This window comes from Zootoca vivipara, chromosome 3 (assembly GCF_965207765.1).
Source record: "Zootoca vivipara chromosome 3, rZooViv2.hap1.1, whole genome shotgun sequence".
Classification (NCBI taxonomy): domain Eukaryota; kingdom Metazoa; phylum Chordata; class Lepidosauria; order Squamata; family Lacertidae; genus Zootoca; species Zootoca vivipara.
Window position 1 is genome coordinate 94,941,771 of NC_142586.1, and position 27,679 is coordinate 94,969,449.

The window sequence follows — 27,679 nt, forward strand, 5'->3', positions numbered from 1 at the left end:
TGACAGTTAACAAAAAAGACAGGGGACCCAATTTATATCTAAGATGACAAAACCCAGATGCAATTAATCTCAGGATAAAGAAACTGGAAATATTGAAGTCATTATGAAACAACCGTAACAAAATACGCAGTGCAAGGTTCATACCTGCAGGCATGTTCTGTGTCCTGTCCACAACCCAAGAAAATCTTATGCAGTTTAGGAAGCAGTAAATGAATGAATATAAAACAAGAGGGAGAGCATGAGCAGCCTTGGTTCACTGCAAAGTTTGTAGAAAGAAAAGAACCACAAGCACAGTCCACTGAGATGAAGCATGGTCAGTGGGTGCAGAATCCCAATTTACTGTTGCTAGGGGGGGCTAGAACAGTGGGTGGGTGGAATGGAATATCCTTCAAGCTGGCATGGCTGGAAGGCACCCTGAACTAGGAACACTCCATGCTGCAGCCTTTTTTTGCAAGTACTGCCCTTCTCATAAATACTCTTATTTAGTTAGCCAAGTGACAGGCAGATAGAAAGGCATGGAATATTTCACTGGGGAGGAGAGCATTGGACTAAAATAAAATCCACATTTACCATGATGTTACTGGCTCATCAGCTGCAGAGCCAAGATAGAATAGTAAGCGTCTGGTACCTAGTTTTACCCTTAAAGATGTCAAAAAATGCACCCTGTCACAGGCATGCTATGCCATTCATTTTTCCGAGGGTTCGTCCCGCTTTCAGCCATACATCCTGCTTTTGTCTATTTTCCGTTGTAATGCAGGAGAATATCCGCAGCTTCTTAGAACTGCAACGCCACTGGGTCAAAACTCATCCTTAATGGTGAAGTGTGGCTGATCTTCAGGTTTGAAGTTTGGATTAGGGCTGCCATCTTCATTGAGAATTCTTTGGGCAGTATAGCCAACAATAGGATATTTGGCTTTGTAGACATTGTGGAAGGTTTCCTCCAGAGCCTGCAACTCCTCTTCCGTAAGGCCCACCTAAATGAAGTATGAAAGTGAGTTAAGGTCTGTGCAAGGGGAGGGAGGGAAGAGAGAGCAAATACATTCACTGTGCCGTATGTGACTATTCAAAAGGGAGAGGAAGATATGCAGAGGGACCAGAGATCGCTTCCCCACCCACCAGGTGCCTTTGATCCTGCAAGTGTTTGAGGCAACAGCTAGCTGCCAACAACAACTTAGGCCCAGATGCAAGTAAAGTGATGTGCAGGATTGTGGCCTCAGCTCATGCCACAAAGAACACATCTCTCTTTTTCTTACTGTATCATGTGTGAGATCCACCGGATCAAGCGACATCTTTGCAATCCCTCGTGTGGAATCTTTGCCAGCTAGCGCATTGTACGGTGCTCCTTTCGCATAAAACTCTGTCCAAGGAGGAGAAAATAAGGTCTCAATGAAATTAAGCTAAAATTCATTACCCTTTAAACAAACAAACAAAAAACCTCTCATGGTACTTCTAATACAATCATACCTCGGTTTAAGTACGCTTCGGTTTGAGTACTTTCAGTTTAAGTACTCCGCGGACCCATCTGGAACGGATTAATCCACTTTCCATTACTTTCAATGGGAAAGTTCGCTTCAGGTTAAGTACAGACTTCCGGAACAAATTGTGTACTTAAACCGAGGTACCACTGTATTTAATTATGACCATGGTATTTCAGAAAAATAGCCTATTTCCTTTTAGAACAATGGACAAGTTAGAAAACCATGAGGGGAGAAAAATCCCACAAACATCTGATGGCTCAGGAGCTGAGCGCATCAAATATCTCGTCTCTGGACAACATTTGGAGGTTTGTCTGTTTTATCTTCCTTGTACAGTGCCAGAACCTAAAAAATATTAGATTCCAATACAAAAGAACTTAAGCTTCCATTGTACAAGATGAGAAAGACGTCCACTTAATGCACTTATCAGCCTCCCTGGCCATGAAAGTGACAAGCAAATTATATTACTAACACAGCACTAACAGAAGACCTGCAAACGATCTGAGGGCATCCAGTATTTTAAATAATGAGGCTCAGTGCACAGAAGATGACGGCAGGTGGCAACCAACTAATCACCTAGGAGGCAGCTAAGTGGATTTAAATGGTGATCCGCTGAGAGAGGGCAATGTGCGTTTTTGGCTGAGGTAACCACCAGGCCCAGCATTGGCATCCAGCAATGGTTGGGCAAATGTCAGGGCCTACAAACTCCAGCAGGTGCCAACGAGGCTGCTTCAGCATCCTTTGTATGTGTGTGTTGGCTTACTTTTTATTTACCGTATTTTTAAGGCCCACTCTTTAAAAAGCACCTTTTATTTCCCCCGATGTCTCCTTTGTTTCCCTCAAACATAGCAACCTTAAGTCAGACCCGAAAGGCATTGTGGGTAAATGAAGTCAGCGGCAACTGAAGCCACCCGGCTTGGCCCTTCTCCGACTAGCATCAGGCAGAATTTTATATATATATATATATATATATATATATATATATATATATATATATATTCCATGCCTGAGCTGTGCAGATGGCTGCTGAGAAGATACAGTCATTTCATTTGTATGCCGCTTTTCCAACAAAAAAAACCCACGCTCAAAGCAGTTTACAGGAACTCGATGCCTTGATGGGGAGAAAACATGCCTTCCTTCCAGAGGCAAGTTTAGCCACAGACAGCAAAGCTGGGAACATTACTAGGCCTGGTCAGAACGCCCCCTGAGGTCCAGCTCTGAGGGCCTTCTTGCAGTTCCCTCATTGCGAGAAGCCAAGTTGGGAACCAGGCAGAGGGCCTTCTCGGTGGTGGCGCCTGCCCTGTGGAACGCCCTCCCATCAGATGTCAAAAAGGAAAACAGCTACCAGATTTTTAGAAGACATCTGAAGGCTGTTAAGGGAGGTTTTTAATGTTTAAGAAATTAGTGTGTTTTAATGTTTCTGTTGTAAGCCGCCCAGAGTGGCTGGGGAAACCCAGCCAGATGGGCGGGGTATAAATAATAAATTATTATTAATATTAATATTATTATAGTTGTGAGGAATCCTTTGAGCACTTTTTGATGGAGAGGAAATAACTTTGGAGGTGGGAGAGGGGAAGGTACTGGAAGATATTTCAATTGTGGTTATATATTACTAATCTTTTGTTCTCCTCTCTCTTTCAAGAATATCCCAGGACAACGCTAGCTGGGGCTGATGGGAGCTGTGGTCCTGAACATCTGGCGGGCGCCAGGTTAGGAAATATAGAGCTTTCTTAAGAATGCCCTACAGTAGCCGAGGCTGCAGTGCTGAGATTTCTGCCTCTGAACCTGAGCCAGAGATGGGGAGGGAGAGAGGGAGGGACCCTCTGCTTAGAAAGCTAACTCACCTTTTCCAGAGGTGACATCAAACACCACGCCCTTCACAGCTATGTAAATAGGCTGATCCTCCTGAAAAGACATTTCCCACCCCCCCAAATAAGACTCATTTTTATGATATATATATATATTTTAAATCATCCAAAATAATTTTGTACGCTTCTTTCCCCCAGACAATCCAAAAATGGTGCAAATCAAGTTAAGAGAGAAAGCCTTGTCTGACAAAACCCGTTAAAATCCCTAAAGGAGTATGGGAGTTTTAGGATAATGCATCTACGGAGCACAAGTTTGGGGGAAGGCTGGCACATAGCTGCCAAGTTCTCCCTTTTTTTTAAGGGAAATTCCCTTATGCTAAATAGACTTCCTCGCGAGAAAAGGGAAAACTTGGCAGCTATGGGCTGGCAGCTTTGCTTCCAGGTACTAAACCTGGAAGGAGTCAGCCTTGTCTCCTTGGGGGGGGGGGCAGAAATCTGCAGTTGGGCTGCAGGGGGATGGGCCATGAACTTGCAGCTCACACACTTTGAGAGAGACAGAAGAAAAGAAATGTGAATTCCTTACGGCATGCTTACTTGGGAGAAGGAGGAAACATATCCTGCTGAGACTTTGACCCAAGCACGTATAAGTTTGCACCGCTGAGCAGCCTGCTTCTGTGGGGGCTTGTTTACTCAGAAAACCCACCGCGTTCATTCAATGGGTTCGCACTCAACGCCCTTCCATTCATAGCAACGGGAACCAAATGCGAGGCAAAACGGCACCCGTCGCTGTTTTGAGCTCTAATCCGGATCCTACCAAGAGGTGCAAAACTCTTCCGTCTATATACTCTTGCGCCCACATTTTAGCAGCGTCTGCAAGCCAAACATCCAATGGCAAACTCAATCTCGGCTGGCTTCCCGCGCCGGATCGTTCAAAGCCAGCAAAATCCGCCCTTGCTCCCTAAATCCTCGGCCAGCAGCCGCTCCTCCCAGCTTCAGCTTGGCCCTGGCCCGCCGCCTTCTCCCGGGAAAGCGCCCTCCCTCCCTCCCTCCCTGCCTCCCTCCGCCCGCCGTACCTGCTGCCCGCCGTATCTCGCCAGCTCGGAGTCGGTGAAGAGGCGCACGGGTCTCTGCCGGGGCGCGGGCTTGAAGCGCAGCTCCTGCTCGGTCCGCCCCTCGCGGAAACCCAGGAGGGCCGAGGCTAGCACGACCAGCGCCGCTGCGAAGCCGCCGGCCATGGCGCTCCTCCTGCACCGGATGGGGGCCAAGACTTAGAGGGGCGGGGAAAAGGAGCCGCAGGGATCGGGTTTCTCGAAAGCAAACTTCTCCCGCTTGCTTTTCTCTACGCCTTCCTTTCCACGCTGCAACCAGACCGCCTGTGCGCCATACATCCAAAGCACGCACGCTCCCCACCCACCCCCGCGAAGACTCCTGGGAACTGTAGTTTATATTCCTGACAAAGCTACAGTTCCCAGCACTCTGAAACAGAAATGCGCTTCAGATGCATGGCGTGAACTGCCTTCACGAGCCTTTAACATCACTCCTACGTTTTAAAATGAGAACTTGCACTGCAGAAGACATGCGTGTAACTTTGCTTTCCAGTGCTACAAACATGTCACCACCCTGGAAAGGCACGTGTGCTTAAATGCATTCATTTTAAAAAACAAACAAACAAACTGCCCAACTAATCAAGGGAAACTATTTAAACATTTGCCTGTTTTATAGTTGTTTATCCAATCCGTCAACCGACACTGCATTTCTATGCAGGCGAGGGCCCCATAATCCTGGGAACTGTAGTTCGTATGGATGCCGAGACTTAGGAAACCCCCTAAACCCCTCACAGAGCTACAATTCCCAGAGCTCCCTGAGAAGAGGGATTGATGTTTAAACTTCTGAAAACTATAGTTCTCCAAGAACAAAGGAGTCCCCTAGCTCAGTCGGTAGAACACGGCTCTTAATTTCAGAGTCGTGGGTTCAGGTCCCACGCTGAGCAATAAAATTCCTGCATTCAGGGAGCTGGACTAGTTAACCCCCATGGTCCACCACCCAACTCTACAATTCTATGAACCTAGCCTCTTTTAGCACCCTTACAAACTACAGTTTCCAGCCGTGGGGGAAGTCACGGCTGTTAGAAGTGGTATTATGCCGTTTTAAATGTCTTAACGCAGATATGACTCACTTTAGGCTTAGGGAGCTCAGAATAAACTACATGGAGCGCACACATCTGCCCTACAACAGAGGGGAACGGGTTTTTGGGGGGATGGGGGCTCACGAAATCGCAGTGAGTTCCCCGTGCAACGAGCATCTCGGAAGATTGCCGCCTTGCTCGGCACATTTCGAACCCGGCGCTTCCCCAGAAGCCCCGAGTCCAGCCCAATGCTTCCAGGTCACAAACTACATTCCCCAGCGTCCCCTTCTCTACAGCCCCCCCCACCTCGGTGTAAGCAACAAACCGTGCAGACCCGAGGTACGGGGAGCGCGCAAGTAAGTTTCTGGAGGAAACAGTGGGGTCGCGCGCGCTTGCGCCTTGCGCCTCCCGGCCGGAGAATGTGTGTCCCGTTACGCCCGGTGCTCTTTGATCCACTTGTCGCTTCCGCAGCTGCCTCGCCAGATCCCGGCTTCTTTTGCAGCTGCCTGTTGATCAAGTCTCTCCACTGCCTTTCTCTTCGCTGCTGGTGCCATGAATAGACAAGAGACTTCGTCGTCTTACCAAGAGGTATTGTATTGGGGGTCGGGGGGCAGTGGCGGAGATCTTGCTCCGAAATCGTCTTCGCGAAGCGCGATTGACGCGCTGCTTTTGTTTCTTGGCCGATCTGAGCAGTTTCTGCTGCTGTGGCAAACAAACAGGAAAACTTGCAGCCCGGGTATGGGCAGACATAACGCAGCTAGATCCGATGCATGCTTAGCGCTTTGCACAGAGGGAACAGCTTCATACCAAGTCTGACCGTTACCCCATCTAGCTCAGTATAGCCTACACACTGATTGGCAGCAGCTCTGGGTAGGAGTCGCACTCAGCTCTGCACTCAGATGTCGGGATTTGAACCTGAGCCCTTCTTCTGCGTGTAAGGCGGGCGCTTTACCACTGCAGTAGAGCTTGCCACTCTTATAGATGAAAACTGCTGTTGGTTCCCTGAAGTCAGGAGTAAGACTAATTGAACTCAGTGAGAGTTGCTCCTGAGTAAAACAGGCACAATCTTGCACTTACAATGAGCCCAGTGGGACTAGCTTCCTATTCTGAGTAGGAAACAAACACGCGATTCTGCAAAAAAAAAACCCATGCACAAGTTTCTTGCTCGCCAGCGAAGGCTCTGCAGGAAAAGCGTTTTCTTTCCGGTGCACAGTAGTTCCTCCCCGCCCCCCTTCTCCCCCCTCCCCACTGCCCACAGCACTTTGCAGACGTTTGCTACTCCAGATGGCAAGAATCGGAAGTGGGAGCTCCGCTTAAAACTGCAGGACTGTAGCGGATTCTCCTGTCACCGGCAATTGATTCATAATGATGATAATAATAGTATAATAATCCTCCGGATGAGCTGAATGCTATCCTAGAAGGCAGTTGGTGATAATGAGCTCTTAATTATTGTTGTAAGTGATCTTATTATATGCTCAAATGTAATGCCCGCTGAGTTCAGTGGGGCTTAATAATAATTTATTATTAGTAGTAGTAGTAGTGTTGACAGGACTCTCTTGCCTTAATTCTCTTCCCAGTTTGCAACCTAACAGGGTCTCTACATCAACTCCTGCCTTTATTCCTATATTTAAATATAGGAATTTGACCGCCCTCCGTTAATTCTGATTCTCAGAATTCTGTTTAATGCCACAGAGAAAGATAGCCGGACCACCAAGTTAAGTCCATTTTGTAGTGTCAACAATGGCCTGTTTTTATTCCCCCTGAGCGAACTTCTCTCTCTCTCTCTCTCTCTCTCTCTCTCTCTCTCTCTCTCTCTCTCTCTAACAAAAGGATATCCTGCAGACTCTCTCACAAGTGCTGCCCTTGAATCTTTTTTCTTTTCTTCTGGAGCCCAGGTCTCTTGTGTTCATGGAGTTAATCTGGCAGGAAAGGGAAAGGGGTGGTGATGGCTGTTGGCATAAACAAACCCTCCCAGATCTCACTTTTTAAAAGGCATTTAAAGCAAATCCAGAAAATTGGTTATCCATTTGAATGTGCTCTGCTATGGTGCTATCAAACTGGTCTTAGCCATGCAATGAAAACTCCCCCCCCCCTTGCCAGGCTTTGAGGGTTTCACCTCCTTTGCATATCAATGTACCAGCTGGTGCAACTTTAACTCTGGCTCATGGCAGTTGCCTTTGCTTCTCTTTCAAAACTGCAGATGTTGAGAGAGCTCAGCTCATTCAAATGCAATTATAGCATGCCTTACTTGGGAGGGGGGGCATTAGCAGGAGAGCTGCGATGCAGCCCATAATAATAATACTACGATATTAACAATATATTACCATTGCCAGGTTCTCTCCCAAATTCACAGATTCCATAGGGGTTGTCCTAGTGAAATCAAGTAAAGATTGATGCTTCTGTTAGTAACCTAACAGATTCTTCCCAGAAATCGAGATGAAATTGAGGGGGGGCAGGAATGTGGGCTGGCATTTTGATGTGTGGATAGGGGAGGAGCTTACATGGTTATGAAGCCCCAGTGCCACAATAAACACCCACCTGGAAGCATTTGTTGTGACAGAAGTTTATATGGGCTAAGTGATGCCAGAGATGAAATGTGTTGCTTTTTAAGGTGACACAAGACTCTGTGGTTTTTGCATTCACTAATGCAGATGAAGAATAATTCCTGAATTTGCTCAGTGGCAGGGCACCTCTGGTCTTCCAAGATGGTGTTCAGCAGTCACCAGCCACAGCCAGTATAGCCAATGGTCAGGTATGATCACAGATGTAGTCCCATGAAATCGGGAGTGCCACGGGTTTCTGCTCTTGCATTTGGTAGTACAGATGAATAAAGATAATCTCCTTTATAAATGGGGACTGCAGCAAAATGTTGTAACATGGGAATGCTTCTGTCCAGGGTGCCAGCCAAGGTTTGTGGCCTGGGATTCTGATGAGAATTCCAAGGGCCAAGTAGAGAGGTTTAAGCGGCACCTTTGGCTCCCAGGCCCGAGGCTCCCTGCCATTATAATATATTCTCAAGATGTTCCTCTGTTTTGGAGACTACAGGTTTTACTCATTTTTTCAAAATCTTTTGAAACGTCTTTGCAATCACATGTTCAGCTGCTTTTGTGATTGTAAACCTTCTGAGTTAAGTGACCTAAAGTGTTAGTGGGATTGCCATTTTGCTCTTTAAATGGACTTGGAAAGAAATGACATTTTTTTTAAAAAAAAAACACCAAAAGTTCCCTGAAGGAGGTTAATGTGTGTTGAAGAACTAAGTAATGTATAAAAGATTTCCCTCCTTCCCTAAACACTCTGTTTGGTCTTTGGCCTCTTCTGGGAATTTTAATTTGTTAAGGGTGATGACTGGTGGGAGTTGGCAGGAGAGGCCCATTCCCCACCCAGAGCTATAATTCTCAGGGGTGGGGGTTAGCCATCAATGCTTCTCAGCGAATTCTCGATATTGTAGCTCCACACCCTTAACAGACCCCTAACAGACATGCTAGTGGTGGGCAAAAGTGGAACAACAGATATGACTTATCTAGTAAGTTACATTTCAGCTGCGCCAAAGCGCTCCAGGAGGGCGTGGAGCAGGACTGTTGAGAGCTGGTATGTCTTGAGGAGAAGGGGTTCAGGCTAAGGAGAGTGCCAAGGGCCACGCGGAAAGACCCAAAGTTTTCCAGTTCCGATGTACTTGCATGTGTGAATCATCCATTCCTCGGGATTTTAGACGTAGCCCCATTGAAGCCAATGTGAATAAATAGCTTAAGTGGCTTGTAGATCATAGCTTCCCCTGCTGTTGCCGCCTTGTCTGACATCTGAGTAAATACTGAAATAGGACACACCTGAAAGCCACCTGATCGCTGTAGCTCACCTGCTCCTAACAGTGTGCCAAGGCTTCTGTGCCAGGTTGATCTGTATTCATTGTGGAGGAGCTGCAGCCATGCGGTCATGTACACACGTAGCAGCCGAGAAGCCTGTTGCATGCATTGTCTTCTCAAGGGAGTGGAAAGCATGAGAGACTTACAGTGCCATGTCTTTACAGTGCCATGGGACCTGCAACAAAGTGTTGCAGTGTGGAGAGCTTCTAGTCAGCTAAGCATTCCATTCAGTCCCCACCAGTTAGCATTCCGCGGCCACTGAGCAGGCTCAGTTCTCATTGGGCTACTTTTGGCTTCCCTCCTTTATTCCCCACCCTTTTCGTACGTACTTCTGCAAACCTTTGGGGTTTTCCCAAGACAGCTGATAACTTCACTGTTGCTTGCTTTAGTTTTGAGGGCCATTTATCACCTTGAAGGGGTGTTGAAGTCTTGTAATAATAGCCTTATCTGTTTAAATAATACAGCAGATGTAGCCAGCATGGTGCCTGGGTAGCTCAGTTGGTTAGAGCGTGGTGCCGATAACACCAAGGTTGCAGGGCAGCTGCATGTTCCTGCAATGCAGGGGGCTGGACTAGATGATGCTCAGGTTCCCTTCCAACTCTACAATTCTATTATTCTGTGGTGTCCCCAAGATGCTGCTGGCCTACAACTCCTGCTGTCCCTGACCATTGGCCATGCTGGCTGGGGATGACGGGAGCTGACCCACTCTGTGGGTTTCCCCCTTTGATAGAGGCAGATCTTGACAGAGGCTTCAGGGGCTTCTGAAATTGCCTTGACACCACCTCTAACTGGATGAACGAACCTTTCTCAGGTTGGGGGTTTGGTTGGTGCCCAGTTACGTATATTTCTGGGTCTGAGGCCCATCGGTGGAAAAATAAAGCAGACGGCTGAAATTTGGTAGTCAACTGAACTTGAAAAAGTATGTTTTCATTTGCAAAAACAGTGACTTAAATAAATAAAAAACAACCAATTCAGTTTGGGAAAGGGAAGAAGTGGAACGCGCGATCTGCAATCTGCAGGGTTGCTTCGGAACGCCAGGAGACAAAAAGAAAATTGTAGATAGAGGGAGGGAACAAAAGGAAGCAGAATCCTTTGTGCTATGCCTTTAGTTATTTTCCTGTCAGTTCTGGGATTAGATGCTGCGCAGCCTGCGGGGATCATGTCTATCAGATGTGACAAGCCTGTGACATTGACAAAAATGGCCTGGCAGTTTAGGCCTTGCGCTTTGAGTGATGGCTCAAGAAAGCATCTGGTCTGTTTTGCTGCTTTGAAAGGTGTTCAGTTGACTGTTGTTCTGGTCCGCTGAACCAAAGGATAACATAGCAGTGGCTATTATTACAAGACTTCAACACTCCTGCAAGCGGTGGTTGGCAGTCAGATGTCTGGGAAATCCCTTTGCTAGCTGTTCCGGGATTTGCATAAAGGTAAAGGGGCCCCTGACCATCAGGTCCAGTCGTGTCCGACTCTGGGGTTGCAGCGCTCATCTCGCTCTATAGGCCGAGAGAGCCGGCGTTTGTCCTCAGACAGCTTCCAGGTCATGTGGCCAGCATGTCAAAGCTGCTTCTGGCGAACCAGAGCAGCGCACGGAAACGCCATTTACCTTCCCACCGGAGCGGTTCCTATTTATCTACTTGCATTTTGACGTGCTTTCGAACTGCTAGGTGGGCAGGAGCTGGGACCAAGCAACGGGAGCTCACCCCATTGCAGGGATTTGAACCGCCGACCTTCTGATCAGCAAGCCCTAGACTCTGTGGTTTAACCCACAGCGCCACCTGGGTCCCCCTATCCATTAGGTCCAGTCGTGACTGACTCTGGGGTTGCAGCGCTCATCTCGTGTTATTGGCCGAGGGAGCCGTCGTACAGCTTCCAGGTCATGTGGCCAGCATGACAAAGCCGCTTCTGGCGAACCAGAGCACCACACGGAAACGCTGTTTACCTTCCCGCTGTAGTGATTCCTATTTATCTACTTGCACTTTGACGTGCTTTCAAACTGCTAGGTTGGCAGGAGCTGGGACCGAACAACGGGAGCTCACCCCATTGCGGGGTTTCGAACCGCCGACCTTCTGATCGGCAAGCCCTAGGCTCAGTGGCTTAACCCACAGCGCCACCTGCATACAGAGGGATAAATCCAGTCTTTTTGGTTGTGAATGCAAGAAGGCACATTAGAATGGAGAGTCGGGGAGAGGTGTAGATGCTCCACTGAATACTTTGCAGCCCAGACTGGAGACGTAACCAGTGCCGTTCTAAAATTTTATCAGAAACTCCCTACTCCATTTTCTCATTTTCTTCCACAACAGTGAGCACCAGAAATTGGCTTGCTCTTTTTTTTAAAAAACAACCAACACTGCTTCTTAGCTTTATATAGCAGCCTCTAGATCCAGCATTAGAAGCCACAGGTTGGATCTACAACAAATGTTCCAGTTTGTCCTCTTTAACAGGAGTGCTCTTGTTCAGGGTTCTAGGCAGTCATTTGAGAGAGCAGCTTCCAGTCAATGCAGATAGTACTGAGCTATATGCGCTAATGGTCTGACTTGATGTAAGGCAGTTTCCTATGTTCCTTCCACTCTTTTACAGGCGCGCATGCACAACCACATACTCGGAGATTATGGTTTGCCAGAAGTGTTTCCCTACCCCCTCTACTCAATATTCTATGACTAATGAACATGCTCAGTACTCATTGGGCTGTTGGTCTTTTGCCTCCACCGTTTCATTTTAATTTGTACCTCTGAAAATTCACGGGGTTCCCCTAGCATTGCTGAGAGCTCCCTCTCGGTTTCTCAGTAGCTCCATTTTGGCTCCATTTCTGTTCTCATTCACTGCCTGAGATTGCTATTGGAGGGAGTGCTCATTCATGCTTCCCAGTTCATTGGCAGCCATGAGCATACATGGAGAGGCAATTTAGAGCCGGGTTGGCAAACCTCTTTCTGGCTGGGAGTACCAATAATGATTCCCCTGGCCCCTGGTGGGCCAAATTTCACAGGTGGGCAGGGCTGTGTGATTAACACTGTGCAGAGCAGATGCAGCAGGGAGGCTGTAGGATGAGTGAGAGTAGCCCGCTGAGTGTGTGTCTTGTGGTTGAATTCCACTAGGAAGAACAGCTTCTTTGCAATGTCCTGGATCAGCTCCTCAGATACATCTTCAGGGTAGAACGTGGCATGGAATTTGAGCCCCTGTAGAAGCTCAGGGCTGTACCCACTACACAGATTTGATTGTTTCCGTATTTTATATTTGCAGCTGAGTGAAGATGTGGAGCACACAGATGCAAACTTGGAACCTGCAGAGGAACAAGTAGACAAAGAGGATCTGGATGATGCCAGCTCAACTATCCTTCCAAGTAAGATCTACTGATCCTGTGTAGCTGGATTTTAAATGTGATTGCATGAGAATATGCGCGTATTGTTTTCATGTTGACAAGAGATATTGCAGTGATGCATGTCGCAGGGTAGGGGGATTTCCTGCAACAGGTGCAGGAAAGCCTCTCTTGAAGGGAGTTCTCTGGCTGTGATAGAACATGTGCTGAGAGCAGCAGCGCCTGGTACAGTTCTACCTCGGAAGTCGAACGCCCTGCAAGTCGAATGTTTTGGCTCCCGAATGCCCTGAACGTCTTCCACAGCTTCTGATTGACTGCAGGAACTTCCCACGGCCAATTGGAAGCCGCACCTTGGTTTCCAAAAGTTTTGGAAGTCAAACGGACTTCCGGAACAGATTCTGGTCAACTTCCGAAGTACAACTGTATTATGAAAAAGTGAAGCACCTCCATGAGGCAGCCAACACTTGCCTTCGTCAAGCAGCCATCACTGCCTCCATTGGCCAACCATCACTTGCCACCAGCAGGTCCCTCTGCAGCCTACTCTCCCTACATGGGGAGAAATCAGTCTTTGGTTCTTTCCTCCTTAACATGGGGCAAATTTAAATTCTGACACCATATGTTCCAGTGTGAGTTAAAAGTCTCAGATGAATGTTTTCTCCAGTCCTAGACAGCAACAGCCCTTCGGTGCGTTTCAGCAAGTCCTGCCTGAAAAACGTCTTCTCGGTCTTTCTCCTCTTCATATACCTGCTGCTCATGGCTGTAGCTGTCTTCCTGGTCTACCAAACCACTGCTGACTTCAGGGATAAACTCAAGCACCCCGTGATGTCGGTCTCTTACAAGGAGGTGCCCTCTTACGACGCACCTGGTAAGATTGGAAACTGAACGATGAGCTTTTGGGGGGAATCTGGCAAGGTTGGAAGTTGCATTTCAGGCCTCCACAAATCTGTGGCCAGCTGCCACTTTGCTTACCAGCTCTCAGGCTTGCGCACTGTTGGGTTGTGGGACCTAGGCTGCCTTTGTCGATGCTTAAGCCTTATGCAGTTAAGTCAGCAGAAGCTTCTTCTGAGGAACACAAGGAACCCTCATTTTGTGGCTCTGCAGATGCTGGAGGTTGCAGGTGCCACTTGTTGAAGCCACAACAATAAGCTGTGTGTTACCTATTCTGTGAAAACACCCCCTTTTATTCAGAGCTCTTAAGGGTGGAATTAAGTGTTGCACGAGATTCAGGACTACCTTAGCCCCATGCAGGGTCCCCCACTTCTTGCCCTGTTAATACTTGGTAGGAGATTAGAAGCTGCTTTTTCACCGAGTTACATTCTTGGTCCATCTAGCTCACTAAGGTCTACTCTTGCCGGCAGTGGCTGTCCATGGTTCGAGTCAGTAGTGCATTTCCAGCGCAACATTCCCCATGGCCTGACATTGTGGCACTGGCTGCTTCTTGTGAGGATAGGAGTGTGCAATGAGGACCAGACGCATGGTAGATTGCAATAAGCATTGCAGAGAAGAGGAAGAAGTGGACATGGAGCTGTGGCTTTGGGTAGCCATGGGCAGACTTTCCCTCCATGAATTTGGGTGGCAAATGTTTCTTGTAATGCTTCATTCTCCTAAGCATCTAAGAAGAATCCTGCTGGATGAGGGTGAAGGTTTGTGGAGGGAGACTCTTAAGTTGGTTAGTGCCAATGGTTCACAAATCACTGAGGGGAGGAGTGGGTCCATATGTTTTAAGAGAAGCAATTTCAAGACTGTCGCATGAGAGACCTTTCACTGTTCTTCCTGTGCCAGGCAGTTCGAGACCTGTTTTAGCCTTTAGCAACCAGTGACTTACCAACTTCAGGAGTTTGGGGTTGAACTAAATTATCTAAATTCACATCAGTGCTGCCTTGATTGCTCTGGTGGATGATGTGTATCAGGAGAAAGACTGTGGGAGCTGACATATTGATTTCAGTGGCTTTTCATGCCCTTGGCCACAATGTCTCTCTGAGTTGCCTGCATGGAATAGGAATGTGTGTGCATGTGTGTGGAAGAAACTGCTTTATGGCATTTCCGTTCTCACCTGTCGGGTTCCAGAAGGTGGTGCTGTGGCATCCTTTTCTCAGCAGCCAACAAAATCAGGGGGATTGCTTGTGGAAGCCATTGATGCCCATAAGTTGAATCTGGATGTTTTGGGTCTTTTTCTCCTTCTGTAAAAGCCAGTCCCCTTTCCCCCAACAATCTCTAACATGACCAAGTAACGGAACACAAGTTGCGGCTATGCAGATTCAGTCTTAGTGGACGGTGCCGTCAGCCATCTTTCCCTGCCCCCAGGAGGCCTTTGGGAATGACACCAAGTCACGACACAGTGTTGTTGCCATGGGGAATTCTGTCGCAAGAATGCCGTTGAGGGTGCTGAGGACAGAGGGATGCACAGTCCTGCAAAAGTGTAGAAGGAGGGGAAGAATCTCAGCCTAGGTTTAATTGTTTTTCAACTGTCAGGGGACTCTGGATACTGGGGAGAGATTTTTCTCTTCCCTATGATCCTTTGTCTGAAGAAGCTAGGGATTGAACTTTGTCTGCATGCAAACTTTGGACTTTCTGCCAAAGCGCTATGAGGCTGCTTCCAAAATTTGTGGCTTTTGTGGTCAGTCTGGCCCAACATTCTACCCACCCTGACTCTCACACCACATTCTGTGTGATGTGTAAGCAATGCTGTATCTGTGATGGTTTTGCAGCAGTCCGTGGCTGATCCCGTTCGTTAGAAATGTAACATTGCTCTTCCAAACAGGTATTGCCCTCTACCCAGGCAAGGCTGAGCTGCTGACCTGCAAGCACCACTTACACAATTACATCCCACCTCTGGTAAACCCTGGTCAGCCAGGAGAAATTGAATGCACTACTCAGAGAATCAACTACACAGATCCTTTTGCTAATGGAACAAAGGTAATCATTAAGAGGAAGGACTCAAGTCAGTTGGGAAACCCTTGAGCGGTTGCAATCCCACCATCAGACAATGTCACTTATCTTGGAATGCCACTGTGTGACAGAGCGGGGAAACTGACTGGCTCCAATTTATACTTTAGCTGAGATTCCTGCATTGCAGTTGGTTGGACAAGATGACCCTTGGGTCCCTTCCAACTCTAGGATTCTATGAGTTTGAGACAGCTGTTGTCATAGCTGCTGCTAGAGAAGGGATGGGGACCACCCGTGGTCCTCCAGGTGTCATTGGGCCCTAACTCCCATCATCCCTGGCCTTTGGTCTTGGTGGCTGTGGCTGATGGGAGTTGTAGTTCGCAGAGTTGGAGGGAGCTTTGTAGGCCACCTGTTCCAAACTCCTCCTTGATGCAGGCAGTCCAGAGCTATGGCATCCCCAGCAGATGGCTGTGTCCATCCTCTGCTTGAACACCTAAGCAAGTGTCTGTTAATTATAGAGGAGCCCTTCCTGGGGCAGGTCTTGGGAGCATGATATTTAACAGAAAACGATAGCACATGTATTGGAAGTGATCCGCTGCAGGGATCCTTCACTTTGTAACTTAAGGGTTAGTTCTCTTGTCATCTAGTCAAGAGGCAGCGGTGTCGTGGTGGAGGTGTTGATGTTTCATTTAGGTTTCGTTTTGAAGTATTTTGTTATTACTCCCGCAGCTGACATAGAAAAGTGAGGTTGGAGGATGGGGTGGCTTAATGGGTGCCCTCCAGAAGATGGGACTCCAACTCCCATCATCCTTGACCATTGGCTATCCCTGTCCTAACACCAGAAAATATCCTGATCAATCCAGAGACACTCATATTGACACAGGATGAAAAGGTTCCCTTTTGTTCGTCTTACTCCTCTTCCCACATGTCTCCTCTGACCTTTCTACTCGTAGAAATTTGCGGTGATCGTTGAAGGACCTCGTGATGTGAAGCAGCAGGAACTGGTGTTCATGCAGTTCTACCTCAATGAAACGGACCAGGATTTCAGCGCAATAGACTACCTTCTCTTTTCTTCATTCCAGGATTTCCTCGAGAGGTACAGCTGCTCTCCTCATAATTTCTGTTCAGTAAAGAGCAGCGTGGTTCGAGTGTTGGACTAAGGCATCCCAGGTTCAGATCCCCCTTTGCCCGTGAAGTTCGCCGGGTGACATTAGGCCAATTTCTGCCTCTCAGCGTAACCAGAGAGAAACATGCGTGAGCCCGTGTTCCCTCTCAGTGATTCTTCCCATCCACTGCTTGCTTTGGAAGGAACTATGGGAGCTGGTTTCACACAGTCATGGGATGAATTTCAGGGGGTCCCCCGTGGTACCTAGAGACCACCAACCCCCTACATTTCCTGAATGAAAGAAGGGTAGAAACCAATGGGCAACTTTACAGAATAGATTAAAAACAAGAGCTAGGATTTATTGAGTAAAAGGGAGAGGGAAGGAAACAAAAGGAACAACTCTGGTGAGTTTACAGTGCACTGGTAAGTCTTTTAGCAACCAAGTAGGAAGAGGATGGAGTCCAGTAATTAAGACTTAAGTGATCCACAGGTGAGCAATCAGTTTCTTCCACTTGCCTCATGAATTCCAGAGGCTCTCTGCTTCCGAAGACCATGCAGATGGAAGGCAATGAACAGGATGGAGCAAGCATGCTTGTCCCCACTGACCCCTCCTCATGTCTGTACAGGGCTTAAGTCAGGTATGGCCAAACTTGGCCCTCCAGCTGTTTTGGGACTACATTTCCCATCATCCCTGACCACTGGTCCTGTTAGCTAGGGATGATGGGAGCTATAGTCCCAAAACAGCTGGAGGGACAAGTTTGGCCATGCCTGGCTGAAGTCAAGCAGGATTTGTCCTCTGTGCTAGGTTGCACGCAAAGATAAATTCATGCCTCCAGGCAACGAGGTAGCATGCGATCCGTTTAGACAGGCCTTAAACTAGACTTTGAGTGTCTCTCTTTGAGGCCCTGCATCTAAGTGAATTCTGCATAATTGCCTGCTTAGAAGTGTTTCGTGTAAATTAAGCTTAGTGTGAATCATACTTGAGAATCCTGCACTTCCTCTTTTGGGTTCTCCACACAGCGTATTTGGCTGCCTTGGTAACCCACAATTAGCTGGTGAATGTGGAAGCTTTTGAAACTGTAGTGGGTAAGATTGAATAATTAGGAGGCCCAGCCAGGCCTGGTAATGGAGCAAAAGAGGCTCCGCAAGACAGTGGAGGGGAAGCATTTATATTTCCATCAGAAGCCTCCTTGAGTCAATAACTGCCATGGAAACTTAAGTGGGAGAGGAAAGGAACCATCTAGCAGTGATATTAATAAAAACCCTTTCCTGGCTGTGATTCTTTATTTCTGCTTTGGAAGGAACTATGGGAGTTCCTTATTGCTTAGTGCATAGCTGCCAAGTTCTCCCTTTTTTAAGGGAAATTCCCTTATGCTGAATAGGCTTCCTCGCGAGAAAAGGGAAAACTTGGCAGCTATGGCTTAGTGCCAACCCCCACCCCTCACACACCCTAAAGAACAAACCTTCTTCTGTTGTCTGCAAGGCTTTGAAAGCCTGTCCTCAAGGTAAAAAATTAAAATCCACTTTAGGGCCATACACTTCCATCTTGAAAGAGTTTCATGACAAAGTGATGGACAAGGCTGAAGACATTCTGAGGGGGTGGGGTAGAGGCAGAATTAAAAAGAAAGGGAAAATGAATGGTTTTGATCCAGAACAGGCATTCATCTATATCAGGCATGTCCAACAGGTAGATCGTGATCTACCGGTAGATCACTGGACATCTGCAGTAGATCCCTGGTAGATCATTGACTCCCCCCAAAGAAGCTGAACAACTGTGGCTCCCCTTAAAAAAGCTCAACATTTTACCTCCTCCCTGAAAAAACTCATCAACTTTGACCTGGAACCCCCACCCCAAAATGGGCCTTCCTCCTTCCTAAAAAAAGCTCAACAATTTTGACCGGAACCCAAAAAAGGGGGGATAGATCACTGCCAGTTTTTAACTCTGTGAGTAAATTGCAGTCTCTTGGGAGTTGGCCACCCCTGATCTATATTAACAATGCATTAAGTCCCCAACAAATGCACACATTTTTCATTGGACCTTACCTTTAGTGCTAGATTCAGCGAGCCACTTCCCTTCTGGCTCTAATTTTTTGGTCATTCTTCTGCCTTTTGGGAGAACGCTGAATACTGACTCCCAACACTTCCAAGCCATAAGGACTAGAATCATAGAATCATAGAGTTGGAAGAGACCACAAGGGCCATCCAGTCCAACCCCCTGCCAAGCAGGAAACATCATCAAAGCATTCCTGACAGATGGCTGTCAAGCCTCTGCTTAAAGACCCCCAAAGAAGGAGACTCCACCACACTCCTTGGTAGCAAATTCCACTGCCGAACAGATCTTACTGTCAGGAAGTTCTTCCTAATGTTTAGGTGAAATCTTCTTTCTTGTAGTTTGAATCCATTGCTCCGTGTCCGCTTCTCTGGAGCAGCAGAAAACAACCTTTCTCCCTCCTCTATATGACATCCTTTTATATATTTGAACATGGCTATCATATCACCCCTTAACCTTCTCTTCTCCAGGCTAAACATACCCAGCTCCCTAAGCCGTTCCTCATAAGGCATCATTTTCAGGCCTTTGACCATTTTGGTTGCCACACGTTCCAGTTTGTCAGTATCCTTGAACTGTGGTGCCCACAACTGGACACAGTATTCCAGGTGAGGTCTGACCAGAGCAGAATACAGTGGTACTGTTACTTCCCTTGATCTAGATGCTATACTCCTATTGATGCAGCCCAGAATTGCATTGGCTTTTTTAGCTGCTGCATCACACTGCTGACTCATGTCAAGTTTGTGGTCTACCAAGACTCCTAGATCCTTTTCACATGTACTGCTCTCAAGCCAGGTGTCTCCCATCCTGTATTTGTGCCTTTCATTATTATTATTTTTGCCCAAGTGTAGTACTTTACATTTCTCCTTGTTAAAATTCATCTTGTTTGCTTTGGCCCAGTTGTCTAATCTGTTAAGGTCATTTTGGAGTGTGATCCTGTCCACTGGGGTATTAGCCACCCCTCCCAATTTGGTGTCATCTGCAAACTTGCTCAGGATGCCCTAAAGACTAGAAACGTGCTTTATTCTTAAACGAAGGTAGAGATTCCCCAGGATGCTGAATTCTCTTGGATTCACAACAATTTATGGGCTTTGCAAGTATTTGTACCCTCCCTTGCATCATTAGCCTGCTGCTTATGCTATGCCAGCTTGAAGCAGATATAGTTTAATGATTTCGGTATTACATTTATATCTTGTCCGTCTTCTCCAAGGAGCACAAAGTGGCAGTCCATGCTTTCTCCTGCCCACTTTATCCTAACAACAACCCTGTGAGGTAGGTTTTATGCCGAGAGAAAGGTGACTAGCCCAGTGAGCTTCCATGGCCTCCCAGGTCCTAGTCCAGTCCTCTAACCACCACACCACACTGCCTCTCATACAAAACTCTGTTAAATTAAATATTATCATGTTAAATTGTTCTGAAACAGCCGGCATGATCTCAGGCTCACATGAGCTGCATAAGAAATCCTGCTGAATTTATAGTCTTCCGGTAATGGTCTGTGCTGTATTGCAACTCCCCTTTGCCAGAGCAATTCCCCGGGGTGCATCCAGTTTCCTTCCTTCTAAAAAACCATCCTGTTAAAAAACGGCTGGCTCCAGGTTCCTACAGGCCTTGGGAGAAGAGATTTACAGTGTGTGTGTGTGTGTCTTTGTGTGTCCCTCCTGACCCCCATGCCCAGGCAAGAGATCTGCCATTGTGTTCCTTCCAGGGCACCTTTGCAGGTGCTGATGCTGGGTCTGTGCACAAAGTGCTGTTGAGGAGGTTACTATAGCTTATAGCTAGGACTCCCTACAGCTTCTACAGCAGTGTTTCCCAACCCTGGGTCTCCAGCTGTTTTCGGACTACAATTCCCAGCATCCCTGACCACCGGTCTTGCTAGCTAGGGATGATGGGAGTTGAAGTCCAAAAACAGCTGAAGATCCAAGGTTGGGAAACACTGTTCTACAGCATCCAGCCCAAGGAGACTCGTATGGCAGCAAAGGCAGCAGGGACTCTCCTGCCGTTGCTATTTATGAAATATGAGCCTCGTGCTGTCGGTGACCATGCAGTGGATTATTACTGAGCTGTGGAAAATATATATATATGTATCTGTCAGAATGGGTCTTCGTGCGAGTTACGCTAAATGCCTTGGAAGAACACAGAATGGAAAATCAATTTCAGATGTCATGGAAGAGTTGAATGCCGCAACTCTCATCTCCCTGCTTTTGGTGTGCCCATTACAGTACATTTGTCTGCAAATGTATTTCCAGAGGCTGTTGTAGTTGACTTTCCCTACAGGGGCTGGAATCTAGAGGGAACTCACACCTCATTGGTAGAGAGGAGGGATGCTTGCTAAAGGTCATCTGGGACAACCCTCTGCTCAGTACAGCATCCCTGACAGAAGGTTGTCCAGCCTCTGCTATAGTACCTCCAGTGAAGGAGAGCCCAGCATCTCCATTTCCCCCATGTTTTGTACCTATGCGCTTCCAAATTTCAGGTGCTTTAGGCCTGGCTATGGTTATGTAGCCACCAAGGGAAGCCACTCTGCACGTGTTTCGAGGCATTCTCACTGAAATCACATCTCACAGCTGCTGGAGACACACCTTCAATACAGTGGTGCCTCACTTAACGAATGCCCTGCTTAATGAAATTTTCGCTTAACGAAAGGATTTTTCGAGCGGAGCTTGCCTCGCTAGATGAATGCGTTTTACAAAAAAATTGTCTAGCGAATCGCGGTTTCCCATAGGAATGCATTGAAATTCAATTAATGTGTTCCTACGGGCAAAAAAAAAGTCGAAAAAAATCCAGTGCATTCCTATGCGATTCACTAGACGAATTTTTCGCTATAAGAAAAGACCCGTGGAACGAATTAATTTCATCTAGCGAGGCACCACTGTATGTGCCTTTTCAGTTTTAACTGACAATAAAGTGGTCACTGTAGAATTCCACTTTTATATTCAAGACTCGAAGAGCATGTTAGCTAAAAGACTAAGCTACAAGTCATGAATCATAGAATCATAGAGTTGGAAGAGACCACGAGGGACATCCAGTCCAGCCCCCTGCCAAGCAGGAAACACCATCAAAGCATTCTTGACATATGCCTGTCAAGCCTCTGCTTAAAGACCTCCAAAGAAGGAGACTCCAACACACTACTTGGTAGCAAATTCCACTGCTGAACAGCTCTTACTGTCAGGAAGTTCTTCCTAATGTTTAGGTGGAATCTTCTTTCTTGTAGTTTGAATCCTTTGCTCCGTGCCCGCTTCTCTGGAGCAGCAGAAAACAACCTTTCTCCCTCCTCTGTATGACATCCTTTTATATATTTGAACATGGCTATCATATCGCCCCTTAACCTTCTCTTCTCCAGGCTAAACATACCCAGCTCCCTAAGCCGTTCCTCATAAGGCATTGTTTCCAGGCCTTTGACCATTTTGGTTGCCCTCCTCTGGACATGTTCCAGCTTGTCAGTATCCTTCTTGAACTGTAGTGCCCACAACTGGACACAGTATTCCAGGTGAGGTCTGCAGCCCAGAATTGCATTGGTTTTTTTGCTGCTGCATCACACTGTTGACTTATGTCAAGTTTGTGGTCTACCAAGACTCCTAGATCCTTTTCACATGTACTGCTCTCAAGCCAGGTGTCACCCATCCTGTATTTGTGCCTTTCATTATTTTTTTTGCCCAAGTGTAGTACTTTACATTTCTTCCTGTTAAAATTAATCTTGTTTGCTTTGGCCCAGTTGTATAATCTGTTAAGGTCATCTTGAAGTGTGCTCCTGTCCTCTGGGGTATTAGCCACCCCTCCCAATTTGGTGTCATCGGCAACCACGCTCAGGATGCCCTCAAGCCCATCATCCAAGTCATTGATGATGAATTCAAGACTCAAAGAGCATGTTAGCTAAAAGACTAAGCTACAAGTCATGAAGTATCCAGATCTGCCTTCTGCGTGAACTCACCGCCTTAGGCAGACTCAGTTTCTCATTCCCACATCTGCATTATTGGGATAATAGCACTGCCCTACCTTAGGAGGGCTATCGGGGATGCAGGTGACGCTGTGGTCTAAACCAATGAGCCGCTTGGGCTTGCTGATCAGAAGGTCGGCGGTTCGAATCCTCGTGACGGGCTGAGCTCCCGTTGCTCTGTCCCAGCTCCTGCCAACCTAGCAGTTCAAAAGCATACCAGTGCAAGTAAATAGGTACCGCTGCAGCTGGAAGGTAAACACCGTTTCCCTGTGCTCTGGTTTCCATTACGGTGTTCCGTTGTGCTAGAAGCAGTTTTGTCATGCTGGCCACATGACCCGGAAAGCTGTGTGTGGACAAAAGCCAGCCTGAAAGCAAGATGAGCGCTGCAACCCCATAGTCACCTTTGACTGGAATTAACCATCCAGGGTCCTTTACCTTTTTTACTTAGGAGGGGTATTGTAAGGATAATACGCACCCTGAACACTCAAAAAGGCTTAATAAATGTTTGTTGTTGTTGTTTATTCGTTTAGTCGTGTCCGACTCTTCATGACCCCATGGACCATAAGTACAGTGGAACCTTGGTTTATTAACACCTTGGTTTACGAATTTTCAGTTTACGAACCCATCTGGAACGGATTAATTCACTTTCCATTACTTTCAATGGGAAAGTTCGCTTCAGTTTATGAATGCTTCAGTTTATGAACAGACTTCCGGAACCAATTGTGTTCATAAACCGAGGTACCACTGTATAGTTAATTAGGGGGTCTTCTAGCAAAACCGATAACCAAGGCCTATAAAGCCAACACTACCACTTGCTAAATTTCCCCACCACCAAGGTAACAAGTCCTTGCAACAGAACTTGTCAGCTTCTTTTCGTTTCCCACACTAACACTACCTCCTTCTACCGCAGTCCAAACAAGCCAGACTTTATGAAGGCCTGTGAGAGCTCCTACTCCAGCTGGAAGTTTTCCAGTGGTTTCCGAACTTGGGTCAAAATGTCTCTGGTGAAAACGAAAGAAGAAGATGGCCGGGAGACGGTTGAATTCAGGCAGGAGGTAAGGAGGCAGCAAAACACAGCTTTTATTGCTGGGGTGTGTGTGTGTTCACACCACGCAGGTTCGCGATTCCGCGAGCGCTTTGTGCTAGATGTCGTGCCCCCTTGTTCTCCTTCTGCTCCCATAAGGGACACGGTGCCAGAGACTAATCAGAGTGAGAGAGGATGCAGCTCAGCATTTGTTCTTTAGTGACTCTTCATCCTGCACATTCATTCTCATCCACTTCCAGAGTGTCAAGAGGTTCACGGGCAGCACTTTAGAGAACAGATTTTCCTTTTGGATGATCGCGAGCCCCAGAGATTCCTGGAGCTTTTGTAAGAGCTTTTGTAAGAAATCCAAAATCCACAGCCAGGCAAGGATGAGGACTAACCAAGTGATCAATAGCAAGTAGGCTTCACCTAAAACTTTTCCTCAGGAAGGATGTTAACCCAAAAGCAGGGAGACGGGGAGTGGCAATGGAAGGAGAGACAAAAAGCCAGGCTGAGTGCTGTGGCCACGAGCTCTGCATTGCAGATTGATTGAATATAGACAAGTAGAGCAGATTGGAAGCAAGCAGGTACTGAACGCAAGAAGCTACTAAGAGCAGATACTAAGAGCAAATGTTGCACTGAACTCTTGTTTAAAAGTCTTGACTCTCTTTCTCTTTAAATTCAACCTGCAACTGTTCCCACTTTGCTCCCTCTGCTTGCTGAAGGCTATGATGTTTCACAAAAAATCAGAAAGAGATTCGCAGCCTTTAGGGAAGGTTAATCTCTCTTGCCCATCCTTCCAGTTTAGCAAGGGCAAAGCGACTGGGCATAACTCCTCTCTCCCTTGCCACCCGCCACCCCTCAGCTCCTTTGCACTCAGTGCATTTCCGCCAGTGTCTTCACATTAAGTAATGTGTGTGTGAAAAAACAGATGCAGCAGTTCTTGGATCTCTCCCCCTTTTGTGTTTTGGATGTGCTCTGCTGTTGTTTTCTTTTACTCAGTGGTTTAATGCATTTCCCCCGGGCGGGGTGGGGGTGGGGTGCAGGTATCGTTTTTATAAGACTTAGGTCACCTTGAACTCCCGTATTGGAGTAGAAAAGGTTGGGTAACAAAATGCCAAAAGTAAATAGTCACAAGGGATGCCAGGGAACAGTTTCCTTTGTGAGCCGAATGACTGTTTTTTAGAATTCCCCACGTGCTTCTGTCTTGAATCTGTAGCATGTTTGGAAAAAGCTACATGTCCCTTGGAAGAACGTGATAAAATCAGCACCCCTCATTTTTTACAAAGTACATGGCAAGAGGCAGAGGATGCTAGAGGATAAAGCTATTGGTGGCTATCAGTCATAATGGCCACGTTCTGCCTCCTCTGTCAATGGCAGATGTGGAAGATCTCCGATGCAATTGAGTTCTGCTTGCAAGCTTCCCATGAGCATCTGCAGATGAAGGGCAGTATACAAATTTAATAAATCATCACCACCACCATTGTGAGAAAAGGATGCTGGGCTAGGTAGACCATTAGCCTGACCCAGCAGTGTTCTTCAATGGCAACTTCAGAGTCTGATTTTGTTCACTGAAGTCTAGCCTCAAAACAGCCCATCAGTTTGATATCCTTTTTCTTCTTGGTGTTCCGGCTTTTGGATTTCCTGGCGTGCTATGGTCCATGGGGTCACGAAGAGTCGGACACGACTAAACGACTAAACAACAACCCTTTAAAGGGAACATGTATTCTGGAGTGGATTATATGACATACTAATGGCAAAACTCTCCCCCCCCCTTTGCCCTGTCGCCAGATCAGTGTGGTGAACTACATTGAACGAAGAGCAAAAGCAAGCGGTGACCAACTCTTCTTTGTTGTATTTGAATGGAAAGACCCTTTTATTCAGGAAGTTCAAGATGTGAGTAAACTAGATGCAAGGTTTTCTGGTTTGTTTCTCTTAAGAAGCCAAACAGAAATGTCCACAACGATTGGAAATTGAGTAGATGGCTTTAATTGGGGTTGTTTAAAGAATGCGTGACCGGGAAGGTGGGAATTGGGAAGCTGTATGGACTAGTCCCGTTCCCATGACAATGTGTGCCATAGCCATCCCTCTCCCCTGCTGTCCAAAACTTGACAGGCACGGGAAGGGGCTCTATGGGAGAGCCAGCATGGTGTAATGGTTAGAGTGTCAGACTAGGATCTGGGAGACCTGGGTTCGAATCCCCACTGAGCCAGAAAGCTCACTGCGTGACCTTGGGCCAGTCACTGCTTCTCAGCCTAATCTACCTCCTAGGGTTGTTCATAGAATTGTAGAGTTGGAAGGGACTGCAAGGGTCATCCAGTCCAACCCCCTGCCCTGCAAGGATCTTTTTCCCAATGGGGGGCTCAAACTCATGACCCTGGGATTAAGAGCATCATGCTCTATCCTAACTTGGTGACTCTCAGCTTTAAAAGTATGAGGATCCATCATGGAAGAGGATTGCATTTGAGGCAAAATGTGAATGCTCACTACTCACCGCTACCTGCACATTCCAAAACAAGGTTAGGATAACTTTTCCTTGATGCTAAATGCTATGTTTGTACAAGTAATGTCATCGCTGTTTTTAATATGGAAGGACCACTGAAATGTGCCACCTTGAACTCCTTGCAAGGGGTATAAATTAAATACAAATGTGCCCATGTATGTGTGTAGAAGTTCTCCACACAAGCAAGGCCCCCTAGACCAATTAGCACCCCCCCATGTGAAGGAGCTTATATCTACCGTATTTTTTCACTCCATAAGATGTTCCTGACCATAAGACGCACTTAGTTTTTTTCAGAGGAGGAAAACAAGAAAAAAAATTCTGAATCAAATGTTGTACTAAACTATTTAATAAACAACCGGTCCCACCGCTGCCTCTTGCTGGGGCAGGCACAGGAGGTGCGGTTGGGAGGGGTGCTGCGCTGTGCCTCTCCCAACCGCGGCTCCTATGCGGGCTCTTGCAAGCGGCAGAGGCGGCAGAGGGATGAGCGGCCCGAAAGGGCTGCTTTCGGGCTGCTCGTTCCTCCACCGCCACTGGGAGCCATGGCTCCGGTGGCAGAGGCACCCCTCTGCTTGCGACTGCAGCGGCAGCCGAGGGATCCCACTGCCGTCCAGTGCCTTCGCTCCATAAGACGCACAGACATTTCCCCTTCCTTTTCAGGAGGGAAAAAGTGTGTTTTATGGAGCGGAAAATACGGTAATTGCATACAGATCTTCTGCACATGGCATGGGAGAAGAATGACCACCATTGGCATTGGGACCCCTCCATTGGCACCATTGGCACCCTTCTGAGTGATCCCCCCTCCCCATCCCCACCCCTCCCCACCCCTTCTCTACATAAGTGCCTGGAAACTTCCATTTCACTGTATCTGAAGAAGTGTGCATGCACACGAAAGCTCATACCAAAATAAAAACTTAGTTGGTCTTTAAGGTGCTACTGAAGGAATTTTATTTTATTTTATTGGCATTGGGAGTTGGATTAGCCCACACAACTCTATGACCCCCTTCCATCAACACACGGGAGGAAGAAAGTAGGCTCTGTTTCATCTCCAGAAGTGCCCACACTTTGACTTAGCTTGATATGCAAACTATGCCTGTACGTAGGTTCCTGCCTCAATCATTGATGGTGAAGGATCACCAGATAGCAGGCTTGGAAAGACTGCTTGAAGCCTTGATGCTTTTGGGAAAGGTTCTTCAGAGAAACAGCTTTTTCTGTTTTGCCTCCAGTATTAAGAGGCAGCGTGGCTCTGAATACAAGTTACTGGGGAACAAGAACAAGAAAGGGCTATGAAACACAGTGGCAACTGGATGCTGGATCAGATAGGTTTTTGTCTTATCTGATCAGTGGGGCTGTTACAATCCCAAGAGGGCAATTTATTCCCAGCCCCTGGACATGTAGGATTGTGCATGGAGGGAAATGGTGTTGGAGTGAGTGCAACTTTTCTCTCTTGGGTGGCTGGGATGCGGTGGGGGGAGGCTGAAGCTATGAAGAGCCTTCACTTGCGGTAACTACAAATCAAAATATTAGTTAAAAAACCTGCAGTGAAGGTCAAAAATATATAGCTATGAGGAAGAAAACCTGCATTGTAAACGTATCTCTTTCTCA

At 47.1% G+C, this 27,679-nt stretch overlaps 2 protein-coding genes across 3 annotated transcripts in view; one reads left to right on the top strand and one right to left on the bottom strand.

The window, feature by feature from the left end:
- NENF (neudesin neurotrophic factor) lies at positions 1–4,539 on the bottom strand. The gene is made up of 4 exons (XM_035111286.3): positions 4,357–4,539; positions 3,320–3,380; positions 1,254–1,357; positions 1–974 (listed from the first exon to the last, which is right to left on the bottom strand). The coding sequence occupies exons 1-4, from the start codon at positions 4,516–4,518 to the stop codon at positions 798–800; spliced, it is 504 nt and encodes a 167-aa protein (XP_034967177.1). The 5' UTR covers positions 4,519–4,539; the 3' UTR covers positions 1–797.
- The window catches only part of PACC1 (proton activated chloride channel 1), a 25,737-nt gene continuing 1,174 nt past the window's right edge, over positions 3,117–27,679 (top strand). The window contains exons 1-7 of one of the 2 annotated variants that reach the window (XM_088666713.1): positions 3,117–3,184; positions 12,503–12,602; positions 13,240–13,443; positions 15,340–15,494; positions 16,418–16,560; positions 23,461–23,605; positions 25,366–25,470. In XM_088666713.1, the coding sequence (XP_088522839.1) occupies positions 13,332–13,443; positions 15,340–15,494; positions 16,418–16,560; positions 23,461–23,605; positions 25,366–25,470 (660 nt within the window). In that variant the 5' untranslated portion in view covers positions 3,117–3,184; positions 12,503–12,602; positions 13,240–13,331. Of the gene's footprint in view, positions 3,185–5,523; positions 5,997–12,502; positions 12,603–13,239; positions 13,444–15,339; positions 15,495–16,417; positions 16,561–23,460; positions 23,606–25,365; positions 25,471–27,679 lie in introns of those variants that run through there. The other variant, XM_035111285.3, reaches the window with a different exon arrangement.

Coding starts and splice junctions, on each gene's coding strand:
- NENF (XM_035111286.3), bottom strand. CDS start 4,518: ATGGCCGGCGGCTTCGCAGCGGCGCTGGTCGTGCTAGCCTCGGCCCTC. Junction 3,381..4,356: donor CGAGATACGGCGGGCAGCAG/GTACGGCGGGCG, acceptor ATGTCTTTTCAG/GAGGATCAGCCTATTTACAT. Junction 975..1,253: donor TGGATCTCACACATGATACA/GTAAGAAAAAGA, acceptor TACTTCATTTAG/GTGGGCCTTACGGAAGAGGA.